Genomic DNA, 14,472 nt, shown 5'->3' with positions numbered 1-14,472 from the left:
ACTAACAGTAAGTTCCTGTCGAGTTTGGGTGCACTACACATTCTCAAACTTGTCTAATCATTTAAAAAAAAAAACAGGCAAGTTTAGAATCTTTATAGCTCTTGCATAAATTTGTGTAGACGCTTGCAGGCCCTAAGTGAAGCGTTTGCCACCCTTTTTAAATATTTATGTCATACTTTTTAGTGTTTTATTACTGTATATGTTTAATAGATGTATTGTATCGCATTACAGACCGTCTGTGCAATTATTGTACTTATGATGACTGGGTTACGCCGAATACGCTGTTACCATTTAGCCACACAGGTAGCAGTGTACGAAATTCAGCTCTAAAAGTGTTGGGCTCTATACGGATTTCTCTGCGCTTGTTCGCAGGGATTTTTCCGGAGAAGTATCCAGAAGCAGATCGAGTACCGGTGCCTACGAGACGGCAAGTGCTTGGTCATCCGGCTGAACCGCAACCGCTGCCAGTACTGCCGCTTCAAGAAATGCCTCGCCGTTGGCATGTCGCGGGACTGTAAGTCGCCCAGCCATCCAGCCATAACTCTATTTTTGGATCACATTTTCTCTGTTATAAAAATATCAGACACGCAGTATAGTGCAGCGTCTATATTGTCTGACCAAGAGTATTCGGACACACATTAGTTGACATCAGTATAGGCTGTGGCCAACCTTCGCCTTTATGGCGGCTTGAACCCTGTTAGGGACGCTTTCGATCAGGTGTCTGAATGCCCCTGTGGAGGAATGGTAGCTTATTCTTTTCTATTCCTCAAGAGGCGAAACCAGAGAAGGTAGTAAATTGACGCCGGTGGGTTGGGGGGGGGGGGGGGGGGGGGGAAGGTGGGGTAGCGAAGTCACGTTCTAACTCTTTGTATGAGTGTTCCATTGTATTGGGTTCAGGTTGGGACTCTGGACGGACCAGTTCGTTTCAGGAACCTTATTGTCCACAGACCACCACCTCACAATGTTGTTTTATGACAGGGTGCATTATTATGCTGATACAGAGTCGTCGCCTCTGAACCTTTCCTCTACTGCATGCAGTGCACAGTACCATAAAGTGTGTTCATATCGTTCTGCACTTAGTGTTTTCTGAAGCGCAGTTAGGTGACTATACTCTAACCACGAAAAGCATTCTCCTCCTTCTTACTTCACTGCTGACACTACACTATGATGGCAGATGGCAGTTAGTGATCTCCGAGCATTCGCCAGAGCCAAACATCGGGTTCCCAAAAGGTATAGCGTGATTCATCACTCCAAATCACTCGTTTCCAGTCATTCATTGTCAAATGGCGTCACTCTTTACTCTGTCTCAAACTTCACTTAGCACTGATTCTAGAAATATATGACTAACGAGGATATTTTCTATCATTGCACCCCACTCTTTTTAACTCCCTATTCACAGTCACTGTACTAGCTGGACTGCTGGAACTTACGAGTGATTCCTTCCGTTTATTCCATGTGATTTATTACAACCACCCCCTCACAGTGCTTGGCAGTCACTGTCCATCAATCCATGAGGTCCACCTGGCCTTGATTTAGCTGTGGTAATTCCTTCTCGTTTCCACACTACAATCACATCACCAGAAGTCGACTTGGGGAGCTTTAGAAGAATTGAAATGTCGCTGATGGATTTGTTGGTCAGGTGACATCGAATGACTAGTCCAGCTTCGATATTATTGAACTCTCCTGACAGACAGCTTCTGCTGTTAATGCTTCTCTGCAGAAAACACAATACTTCCTGCTTCCTTTTATGCACATGGCTCCGCCTCTTGTGACATCTAGTAGTGATCCATTCCGTATTAGGTAGAAGTGTCCAGGTACTTTTGATCAGATAATGTATATGATCACCATATATTCAAATACGCTGAAGGAAACGGAAAATGGTACGCTATTTATCTAACTTTGCGGAGATGTTCATCATATAAAGGGTATTAAATGATTCCAAGCAGAAGTGATGTCCATCATCGACAACAATATTAGATGTGACCCTCACAGGGTAGCAAACACCCTCCAAATGTAAGCTATGGGTGACAAATCAGGGGATCAGAGAGGCCAGTCACGGGTCCATATGTTTCTCAAGGCTGTTGTGGTTTCAACTGCAATGTGAGATCTTCCCTTATCCTGCTCGAATACGCAATTAGGTGTTCAGGGCACGAAGGCAATGACAGATTTTACCTTTCTTGTCATATGCTAGCGAGTATTCAGACTCCCTTCAACAACTGTCAAACCAGTCTCTCTAAGACAAAAACAAGACGCACCGCGAAGGAATTAGCTGAATGGGACGGAAACCTGTAGAAGTTATGTACATGAACAGATAGAAAAGTGATTACAGTTTAGTAAAATTGGATGATTTAGTCAAGAGTAAATTGAGTAAGTTAATAATGCACTGTAGCACCTTAATGCATTGGACTACCTGTGGCCCTTACGCAAGCAGTTATACGGCTTGGCATTGATTGACAATGTTGTTGGATGCCCTCGTGAGGGGTATAGTGCCAAATTCTGCCCAGTTGCTGCGTTAGATCGTCAAAATCCCGATTTGGTTGGAGGGCCCTCCCCATAATGCTCCAGACGTTTGACAGTTGGACAGATCTCTGGCGATCTTGCTGGCCAAGCAGTAGAAACCTTCGCCGTATGCGGCCGGGCTTTATCTTGCTGTCTTGCTGAAATGTAAGCCTAGGACAGCTTGTCATGAAGGGCAACAAAACGGGGCACAGAATATCGTCGCCGTATCGCTGTGGTGTAAGGGCGCCGTGGATGACAACCAAAGGCGGCCCTGCTATGAAAGGAAATGGCACCACAGACCACCAGTCCTGGCTGTCGGGACATATGGTGGGTGACAGTAAGGTTGGTATACCACCGCTGTCTCCAGACACGTCTTCGGCCTGGAATCTCATTGACTGGAGTAGAATTGTCTTCAGTGATGAGTCCCGCTTCGAACTGGGCCCCTATGAGCAGCAAAGACGTGTCTGAAGACACCGTAGACAACGTTGGGATACCAACCTACTGGCCTGACAACCGGGAGTGATGGTCTGGGGAGACATTTCATTTCATAGCAGGACCCCTTTCTTTTTCATCCGCCTCACCCTTACACCACAGCGGTACGCCGGTGGTATTCTACGCACCATTTTGTTGCCCTTCATGGCAATCAGTCCTGGTCTTATATTTCACAAGATAATGCTCGACAGCAAACGGCGAGAGTTTCTACTGTTTGTCTTCGTGCTTACGAAACCCTAACTTGGCCAGCAAGCGCATCCAGCCTCTCCCGACATGAGAACGTCTGGAGCATTATCAGCATGGCCTCCCCAACCATAGCTGAATTTTGATGACCTAACTTTGGCACGATATCCCTCCTGGGACACCCAACAACCCTATCAATCAATGCCACGTCGAATAACTGTTTGATAATCGTAACCATCGGTTTGTACATGTACATCACATCTGCTGATTTCCATCCCATTCGAATAATTCCTTCGTGGTGCTTTTTGTTTTTTCCTTTGAGTTTATAATAGTTCCCCACATTATGATCTTAGCAACTGGAGAGGTATGGGTCTCGAAAAGTGCTGCTTCCTGTGAGATTCCTTCTGGTCTTCTACAGACACTTCATTGTCGACTTGATCGTCATAGACAGAATCCAGATTCACCGTTGGACACCACAGAATGCCACCCAATGTCCCAGTGCCTATGGATCTACAAGTCTGTGATGTCTGGCAGTGATAAAAGACGCACGTCAACTTGAGATCTCAACCCAGCTTCCAGTTATCTTTTCCTGACGGTTTAAGGTGACGCGCCACCTGTAACCTCCACCAGGATTTCAGGCTGTTGTCGCCCGTCTATTCCTACGATCTTCTCGTATTGCAGTCTTTCTGGAAGCACCCTCACTTACTCTTCGTACCACGCGACCTGAGTCCACCTTGTCACTGTTCGTTCTAGACGTTGCACTACAACCAACTGCCTGTCCCGTTCTTTTGGTATAATCCTCCCATGTGTTCCAAGCCAGCGACTCAGCCTTTTTCACAGTCCAAAAGACTGCGATAATCTGTATGTGCACGTCCTCTGAACGTGATGTGTTGTGATCTCCATCGTAGACACGCCCAATAGTCATTGTGTACGCACACCATTCTTCATCAGTAGGAATGTTTTTTTCTGTACTGAAAATAAACTAACAATGTCTTCTTCTATACCCATCAATATACAGAGTTATTCTAAATAATGGACCCATTTTCAAAACTTCAAATTTATTCAAGTACAAATCCAAAATGAACAAGCTTTATACCAATGAAAAGAGGAAGATCAAAGTTTTTTTCGTAATGTTTGATATCAATTTAATAAATTTTATTATTTGCAATTAGTTAGTTTTTAATAATTGTTTAATAATTAGATATGTGATAAGTTATATATGTTCAATGTGGCCACCGTTGGCTGCATGGCAAACATCGATGCGGTAGCCAATCTTGTCCCAAGCATGTGGAAGCGTATCTCCTGTTGTTGGGTACAATGCAGCAGTGATCCGATTCCGCAGATCGATCAGAGTAGTTGGGGGCGTAAACAGCTTCCTTAACATAACCCCATAAGAAATAGTTGCAGGGCTGGTTTCAGAGCCAGGTCCTCAAATCCCCTGCGACCGATCCAGTGTCGAGGAAAGGAGTCATTCAAACAGCCTCGTACATCACGGTGCCAATAGGGCAGAGTTCCATCCTATTGGAAAATGAAGTCCTGGGAATCTTCCATAACTTGAGCGAACAGTCATTGTTCGAACATGTCCAGGTGATTCCTATTAGTTCTTTCCGCAAAGAAAAATGTTCCAGGAACCTTTGTATGTGATACGGCTCAGAAGACGTTGATTTTCGGTGAGTCTCTTTCATGTTGCAACGATGAATGTGGATTTTCCAAACCCCATATGCTAACATTGTGTCTGTTGACTTTTCCGCTAAGGTGGAACGTCGCTTCATCGTTAAAAATTACACTCTGGAGAAATGCATCATCCTCCATCTTTGTTAGCACATAAACACAAAATGCGAGACGCTCCTCTTTGTCATTGAGTTTGAGAGCCTGCACAAGTTGTAATCGGTAGGGCTTGTACAGCAAACGCCGTCTTAGAAGTTTCCATACAGTTAGTTGGGGTATTAAAAGTTCTCAACCGGCTCTGTTGATAGACTTACTGGGACTGCGCACAAAACTTTTTTAAATCCGTCGGACATCATCCTCTGACACACGCGATCGGTCTGTGCTTTTTCCTTTGCACACACTCCCATTCTGTTTAAATTGCTTGAACCAACGACTAATGCTCTTGCGGGTTGGCGATTCAATACCGAGTTTGGTAGGAAATGCACACTGCACTGCTGCAATTTGCGACTCACTTTTCGCGAACTCGAGAACGCAGAAAACCTTGTGCTCCACAGCCGCCGCCCGCCAAAAAGTTTGAAACTTCCTCTTTTCATTGATATAAAGCTTGTTCATTTTGGATTTGTACTTGAATATATACGAAGTTTTGAAAATGGGTCCATCATTTAGAGTAACCCTGTATATCACTTATTCTGAAAAAAGGTGCAGAAATTAGTTTATCTCAAGGCAGTTGATAGAAGTTATATAATAAATAATTTTCTCCTCACCTCCATCGGCCCGTGCCCGAGGTTGCTAGCAAAAATGAATGAGAGGTCGTTCGAGCTGTCGACGAGCGTTAACCGGTAAAATTTCTGAAATGAAGTGACAACATTTTCGCCCGCAACTGTAAGCGATTTGGTGTCCGATTTATTCTACGACTTATTTGGGCATACAAGCTATTTTCAAGTATACCTGCAAGTCCACGACGTGCAATTGTATGAATATGTCAACAAAAATACATTTCGTACACTTAGAACTTACTGAAATCGCTTACGGCAGTGGATTATTGTAATCTTTGTGTTTCTTTTCTCTTATGGAGATAGCTGTTTCGAATCTCGACACTGAAAGACTGTCCTGTACCATCTGGCTTTCACCCCTTACAGGACTACTATCTAGCTAAGCTTGCTGCTACATTTAGTCGCCTTTCTCCAACCTCACATATCAAGTCAAACTTATTCCCCAATGGAATATCAAATGCTATTACACAAATATTCCCTTACCGACCTTAACCTGTTACCTTTCACCATTTCCAAAAGTCTGTTTCTTTAACGCTACGTATTAATCCACATCTCGTAAAATCTATTTCAGCCTGAAGGATACAAATATATTTCTCCTGTTCAGAGAGTCTTTTATAACTTCTGCATAGCCTACGGCTCCCATGGGAGAGCCTTTACAAATTTACTATCGTACTACCAACTGCAAATGCCCTCGTGAAATCCTCTAAGCTCAAATTTCACTCCCTGGCTAATTATCATGCGGCAACATACAAACCTGTGGCGCATTATAAAACAATTTTTTTCTTAGAAAAAGGCACTCAAATGAGGACATATTAAAAATTTACGCTATTTAAGGTTACTTATTGAGTTTTAGACATCCAACAATACGCACAATATGCCGTATATGTTTTTCACACGCTTTTTACCTTTCAGTGTGCAACACAAGTTGAGGGGCAACTTTTGGCAGTTGATTATTGCTATATAAAATGTATCGTGGTACAGATGCGATGCTTTACACGTAATATCCGACATCCTTCAGTACGTCTTGTATCTGCGACTAAAATGGACTAACTGTAAATGACTGCATTCTGGTTTGAAGTAAACTACGTAAAAGAAAAGAACATCAGACAAAAAATTAGCCATCCGCCTTTGGCCTTCAGCCGGGAATCTGATGCGCAAGTTTCTAAAGCTGTTCCAGACCCAGTTGAAGGCAACCGTTGATGGTTAGATCACACAGAGCTTACAAATTGCGGGATGTTATTTCTACGTTACACCCGCTGTTTCAAATAGTCTTATACATTTTCTATGGGATTAAGGTCGGGTGATATAGCGGGGCAGCCGAAATATACATCTGAATGTTTATCACACCAGCAATGTACGTGTGCAGCCCTGTGAAAATATACTGCACAACACAGTTAAATGGTCACTTTTTGAACCGCGTAATTGTCTCCCACTGGTACGCATAAGAATGGAATTTGGCTTAAAAGTGTCCACAACCTTCTACTGTAATGGTGCAACAACGTCGCTCCCTGCTACGTCGCCCTCGGGCTCGGCGACTCTTCAAACAGCAAGGTGTCGACACATGCGAAAAAAGGCCAAGCTCAGAAGTTCATGTGGGCTGTAAGTTGGGTTGACGATGCCACTGAAGTCTCATCGGCACCAAATTTCACCACAGTTGTACCCACGCTACCGTGGACGTCTTACACGAAGGGGCGGCCGTCACGCCATCTCTTACCCACATTTCAGCCCTTCGTTTCACGCCTCTGTGGTGGAAGTCAGAGCCGCGACGCCCAGCGTTGAAATAACGCGGTTTTCTGATCGTTGGGCAAGGGTAACGTTTCAGACATACCACCAGTCAGAATCGACAAAAAGAGGCCCCAGGAAGCAGCATAAAGGGCATCAACGAAACCACAGCTTTGCTCGGGGCGTTCAAAACGAAAATTTCTGTTCCGACACTGACAATGTTGAGTGTTTATGGAAAAAGTTCAAGGCAATCGTAAAATGCTTTTTAGACAGGTACGTGCCGAGTAAAACTGTGAGGGACGGGAAAAACCCACCGTGGTTCAACAACAAAGTTAGGAAACTACTGCGAAAGCAAAGAGAGCTTCACTCCAAGTTTAAACGCAGCCAAAATCTCAGACAAACAGAAGCTAAACGATGTCAAAGTTAGCGTAAGGAGAGCTATGCGTGAAGCGTTCAGTGAATTCGAAAGGAAAATTCTATGTATTGACTTAACAGAAAATCCTAGGAAGTTCTGGTCTTACGTTAAATCAGTAAGTGGCTCGAAACAGTATATCCAGACACTCTGGGATGATGATGGCATTGAAACAGAGGATGACACGCGTAAATACGAAATACTAAACACCTTTTTCCAAAGCTGTTTCACAGAGGAAGACCGCATTGCAGTTCCTTCTCTAAGTCCTCGCACGAACGAAAAAATGGCTGACATCGAAATAAGTGTCCAAGGAATAGAAAAGCAACTGAAATCACTCAACAGAGGAAAGTCCACAGGACCTGATGGGATACCAATTCGATTCTACACAGAGTACGCGAAAGAACTTGCCCCCCATCTAACAGCCGTGTACCGCAAGTCTCTAGAGGAACGGAAGGTTCCAAGTGATTGGAAAAGAGCACAGTTAGTCCCAGTCTTCAACAAGGCTCGTCAAGCAGATGCACAAAACTATAGACGTATATCTATGACGTCGATCTGTTGTAGAATTTTAGAACATGTTTTTTGCTCGCGTATCATGTCATTTCTGGAAACCCTGAATCTACTCTGTAGGAATCAACATGGATTCCGGAAACAGCGATCGTGTGAGACCCAACTCGTTTTATTTGTTCATAAGACCCAGAAAATATCAGATATAGGCTCCCAGGTAGATGCCATTTTTCCTTGACTTCCGGAAGGCGTTCGATACAGTTCAGCACTGTCGCCTGATAAACAAAGTAAGAGCCTACGGAATATCAGACCAGCTGTGTGGCTGGATTGAAGAGTTTTTAGCAAACAGAACACAGCATGTTGTTATCAATGGAGAGACGTCTACAGACGTTAAAGTAACCTCTGGCATGCCACACAGCTTTTCACAATATAGACTCCTGGAAATGGAAAAAAGAACACATTGACACCGGTGTGTCAGACCCACCATACTTGCTCCGGACACTGCGAGAGGGCTGTACAAGCAATGATCACACGCACGGCACAGCGGACACACCAGGAACCGCGGTGTTGGCCGTCGAATGGCGCTAGCTGCGCAGCATTTGTGCACCGCCGCCGTCAGTGTCAGCCAGTTTGCCGTGGCATACGGAGCTCCATCGCAGTCTTGAACACTGGTAGCATGCCGCGACAGCGTGGACGTGAACCGTATGTGCAGTTGACGGACTTTGAGCGAGGGCGAATAGTGGGCATGCGGGAGGCCGGGTGGACGTACCGCCGAATTGCTCAACACGTGGGGCGTGAGGTCTCCACAGTACATCGATGTTGTCGCCAGTGGTCGGCGGAAGGTGCACGTGCCCGTCGACCTGGGACCGGACCGCAGCGACGCACGGATGCACGCCAAGACCGTAGGATCCTACGCAGTGCCGTAGGGGACCGCACCGCCACTTCCCAGCAAATTAGGGACACTGTTGCTCCTGGGGTATCGGCGAGGACCATTCGCAACCGTCTCCATGAAGCTGGGCTACGGTCCCGCACACCGTTAGGCCGTCTTCCGCTCACGCCCCAACATCGTGCAGCCCGCCTCCAGTGGTGTCGCGACAGGCGTGAATGGAGGGACGAATGGAGACGTGTCGTCTTCAGCGATGAGAGTCGCTTCTGCCTTGGTGCCAATGATGGTCGTATGCGTGTTTGGCGCCGTGCAGGTGAGCGCCACAATCAGGACTGCATACGACCGAGGCACACAGGGCCAACACCCGGCATCATGGTGTGGGGAGCGATCTCCTACACTGGCCGTACACCACTGGTGATCGTCGAGGGGACACTGAATAGTGCACGGTACATCCAAACCGTCATCGAACCCATCGTTCTACCATTCCTAGACCGGCAAGGGAACTTGCTGTTCCAACAGGACAATGCACGTCCGATGTATCCCGTGCCACCCAACGTGCTCTAGAAGGTGTAAGTCAACTACCCTGGCCAGCAAGATCTCCGGATCTGTCCCCCATTGAGCATGTTTGGGACTGGATGAAGCGTCGTCTCACGCGGTCTGCACGTCCAGCACGAACGCTGGTCCAGCTGAGGCGCCAGGTGGAAATGGCATGGCAAGCCGTTCCACAGGACTACATCCAGCATCTCTACGATCGTCTCCATGGGAGAATAGCAGCCTGCATTGCTGCGAAAGGTGGATATACACTGTACTAGTGCCGACATTGTGCATGCTCTGTTGCCTGTGTCTATGTGCCTGTGGTTCTGTCAGTGTGATCATGTGATGTATCTGACCCCAGGAATGTGTCAATAAAGTTTCCCCTTCCTGGGACAATGAATTCACGGTGTTCTTATTTCAATTTCCAGGAGTGTATATAAATGACCTAGTAGATAGTGTCGGAAGTTTCATGCGGCTTTTCGCGGATGATGCAGTAGTATACAAAGAAGTTGCAGCATTAGAAAATTGCAGCGAAATGCAGGAAGATCTGCAGCGGATAGGCACTTGGTGCAGGGAGTGGCAACTGACCCTTTACGTAGACAAATGTAATGTATTGCGAATAATAGAAAGAAGGATCCTTTATTGTCTGATTATATGACAGCGGAACAAACACTGGTAGCAGTTCTGTAAAATATCTGGGAGTATGAGTACGGAACGATTTGAAGGGGAATGATCATATAAAATTAATTGTTGGTAAGGCGGGTGCCAGATTGAGATTCATTGGGAGAGTCCTTAGAAAATGTAGTCCATCAACAAAGGAGGTGGCTTACAAAACACTCGTTCGTACTTGAGTATTGCTCATCAGAGTGGGATCCGTACCAGGTCGGGTTGACGGAGGAGATAGAATAGGTCCAAAGAAGAGCGGCGCGTTTCGTCACAGGGTTATTTGGTACGCGTGATAGCGTTACGGAGATATTTAGCAAACTCAAGTGGCAGACTCTGCAAGGGAGGCGCTCTGCATCGCGGTGTAGCTTGCTGTCCAGGTTTCGAGAGGGTGCGTTTCTGGATGAGGTATCGAATATATTGCTTCCCCCTACTTATACCTCCCGAGGAGATCACGAATGTAAAATTAGAGAGATTCGGGCTCGCAAGGAGGCTTTCCGGCAGTCGTTCTTCCCGCGAGCCATACGCGACTGGAACAGGAAAGGGAGGTAATGACAGTGGCACGTAAAGTGCCCTCCGCCACACACCGTTGGGTGGCTTGCGGAGTATAAATGTAGATGTAGATGTAGATCTCCGCACAGTTCCTTGTCGAAAACAACTGTTCACTGTGGGAAAAGCAACAGGACGACGTTCTTGACAAATGGGTTGCCACTGCTGACATCCTCCGGACGATTAAACCCTTTTCTAAGGGCATCGCAGGTCTGCAACCTTACTGAATGTGATCCTATCCATTTGGAGTGCATCGTGACTCCAAGTTTAGCTGTGGTACACGGGCTGGAACCACTAGCGAATACTCAGAACCATTCGTCTGAATTTGAACACGATCCGAAGCGGAAAATAGTGTTCATGCGTTTCACCCCTCCTTTATCAAGCCCTCGTATGGTGTGTACACAGGGGGTGGGACACTGAAACACTCATGAATAAAATGGTAAAGGGGTCCTCTGAGACTCCCCTTGCCCGCCCCCTTCCCCCTACACCCTCCCCTCCCCCCTCCTCCAGGTCGGTAACATCTGCGCATCGTTGTTGGGCTTTTAAAAATATCTCTGCACAGAGACTATCAGTTACCAATCCTTATCCGCCGGTCAGAGGCGCAAGCCTTTACACATCCCTCTGACTTCACATGCGGCCAGCAGGCACTAGTGTGGAGGTGGTTGCTTGCCCACTGGCAGATAGGGATCGGTGGATGAGAAGGTAGTCTCTGTACACAGACAGTTTTAAAGAGCGCAACAAAAATGTTGAGGACACTTTGCCGTTTCATTCACTTTCATGTTAATGTCGCATTCCCGCCATGCACACACCACAGGACGGCGCTAAAAAGGAGGGATGAAAAAGCATAAAGACGCTTTTCTGCTTCGGATAACGTTCAAATTTAGTCGAATAGTTCTGGCGGCCCCTAGTGGTTCCACCTTATATACCAAAACACAAACTGCTGTCACGCTACACTCCAAAGGTGTGAGATCGCGTTCAGTGGAGTGGCAGTCCCACGATGTCCTTAGAAGAGGGTTGTATCATGAGGGGTGTCAGCAGTGATTGGTAATAGGGGGTATGACGACTTCCCCATCGTAATACACGTCCACAGCGACTTTGGGCAGAACTATGGTGGCATTTGGTGTCAATGTGAGATCATTAGCCCAACTTAGAGCTACACGAACTTCTAAGCTCTGGCCTCTTTTTCGCTTGTTTCGAGAGCTTTCTGTCTGAAATGTCGCCGCACGGCCCCACGCTTTTATACTATTACAGAACAATGAAACGCACATCTGTGCCGATCTACAGTAGTTTCATTAACTCTCCATTATTTTTTCTGTCAAAGTAGACAACGAGACTACAGAATTGCGCTTCAGTTATCTTTTAGTTCGAAATACGAAATGTACATCATACTAATTGTAGGATGTTGATGACAAATAATTGTTTGTCTTTTGTGATGCAACGTGTGGCCAATTATAAAAGCATAGCAGATGATTGTCCAGTAGCTGAGGGAAAAATTCTTATACATTTGGATTTATCTAGAGAATGAGACCATTAAAATAATAAGAGGGACCGGCACTAGGTCTGCGCTGATCACTAGTAATTAGTTTTTTCTGTCCCACATTATATGACTACACTAAACCAAGCTGTAACCGCGCGAACTCCGTGGCTTGCGGACGCGGCACTGACGCCACTGAATAGCTCGCATTACTTGAGACCAGAGACAGATATCAGTATTATTATCATTTCAAAAATTTTTTGGTACTTTTAGCTACATTTAATTCCCAACAATGTATGGTCTAGAACAGTAAGCTACCCGCTACATAACTTTTTCACTACAAGATTTGTAAATCAAGTGCACAACGTTGACAAATAGCATCATTTCACAATGACTGTTAAGAAATATGGAAAGATACATGATTCAATACGAAGCTAAGATGTTACACTACCACGTGTACAAAAATCAGATTCTTTAGCCGCATACTTTCTTCAAAATCGGTTGGGAAGCGTTACGAAACTAAGAAATCACGCGAAACGAAAAGTAGACTCTTTCTTTTTTCACGACGTAAGTAACGCTTTTAAGGAAAAAATAAGTTCATAAAACGATGTGGCGAAGTCTTATATACCGCTAAGAATTTTTAAAACATGAAAATCTGAGAAGTGGATTTTCCCCCATTTCGCCGTCCCGGCTCGGCGCGGCGCGCAATGTGAATGCACTACTCGTCGGCCTGAGCTGGCTAGGCACGAGCCGAGACAGTACGCGTCAGCCCGGCCCGGCCCGGCCGGCAGTGTGAACGCAGCCTAAAGGGTTTGGAGGCGGCGTCTAGCGGCCCGTACGCAAGTTGTGCGATTGCTGGGCGAGAGATTCACGATAAATGCAAGCTAGGTAAGGGGCCAATGCTGTACAGTATTCTTTGTAAAATCGCACTGGGATTCCATCCGGACTTGGTGATTTATTTACTTTCAATTCTTTCAGTTGTTTCTCCATCCATCTCACTGATTCGCAAAACCGCCGGTGGAGGACAACATGACTGCCTGGCACCAGGTTCTCTCCATCTACAGCACTCCAAGGTGACCATTGGGCTCGTTTAAGGAGATCGCTGGTATCTTGTCCTGTGAACTTACTACGACCAGCGAAATTCATATGTGCGTGCGAGGGCCGGTGGTCAGTCAACCGTTGTCCTAAGTATCTGACAATGATGAAGTGATAAGTTTGACATCACCTATCTGCCAACAATGAGAGCCACGCTTCCTTTTCTTTCATTTGCACAACAGAAATATAAAAACATAGTGAATAATTCACGATTACTTGTACAGCTTATTACGACCGGTTTCATTATCTGACCACTTTCGTGGTGAATAAGTGTCATACATCAAAAGTACATCAAACTCGTCTGAAGCTTCACAAGCAAAATCATCTAGCTTCGTGCGTCGAGATGAAGCAAATGGCAGAAAAAAATTGAAAAATTACACACACCTCTATCACGTCTAATTTCACTATTGTGACAAACACGTGTGCACAAATGCTACACAACTACAGCACTACGCTGGACTGATCGCAGACATTCGCACGATATAGATATGAGTCTTGAAGATAGGAGAGGGAGTCTACTGCAGTAATTTACTGGTTTATAACGTCCCTTCAAGGAACCTGAAAATGAATTATAGCTTTGAGGCACAAACTAAAAACTGCAGAGTAAATAATACAAAGACCACACGGCATACGATAAAATTCTGAGAACTCTGAGTTTTTTTAACTTTAGAAATTCGGCTTAAGAAGCTCAGATTAATAACTGAAGAGCAGGAAGCGTTAATTGCCTCTGAGCACTATGGGACTCAACTGCTGTGGTCTTCAGTCCCCTAGAACTTAGAACAACTTAAACCTAACTAACCTAAGAACATCACACACATCCATGCCCGAGGCAGGATTCGAACCTGCGACCGTAGCGGCCACGCGGCTCCAGACTGTAGCGCCTAGAGAAGCGTTAATTCCATCGCTACAGGGTGTTCCGAAACCATTCGTTCACTCATACAAAACGTAGTGATATTAAAACATACACATTAGGTTGTCGTACATATAGGCCTTGATGGCAATTTCTGGTGCTAGGGAC

The 14,472-nt window shown here is 45.6% G+C and overlaps 1 protein-coding gene across 1 annotated transcript in view; it reads left to right on the top strand.

Annotated features, from left to right (window-relative positions):
• Positions 1-14,472, top strand: part of LOC124795810 (ecdysone-induced protein 78C) — a 165,918-nt gene that overhangs the window by 105,487 nt on the left and 45,959 nt on the right. Inside the window, exon 2 of the mRNA XM_047259892.1 lies at positions 373-514. Coding sequence (XP_047115848.1) covers positions 373-514 — 142 coding nt within the window. The remainder of the gene's footprint in view (positions 1-372; positions 515-14,472) is intronic.

This window comes from Schistocerca piceifrons, chromosome 4 (genome assembly GCF_021461385.2).
Source record: "Schistocerca piceifrons isolate TAMUIC-IGC-003096 chromosome 4, iqSchPice1.1, whole genome shotgun sequence".
NCBI classification, from domain to species: Eukaryota; Metazoa; Arthropoda; class Insecta; order Orthoptera; family Acrididae; genus Schistocerca; species Schistocerca piceifrons.
This window is presented reverse-complemented; position numbering and strand designations above follow the sequence as displayed.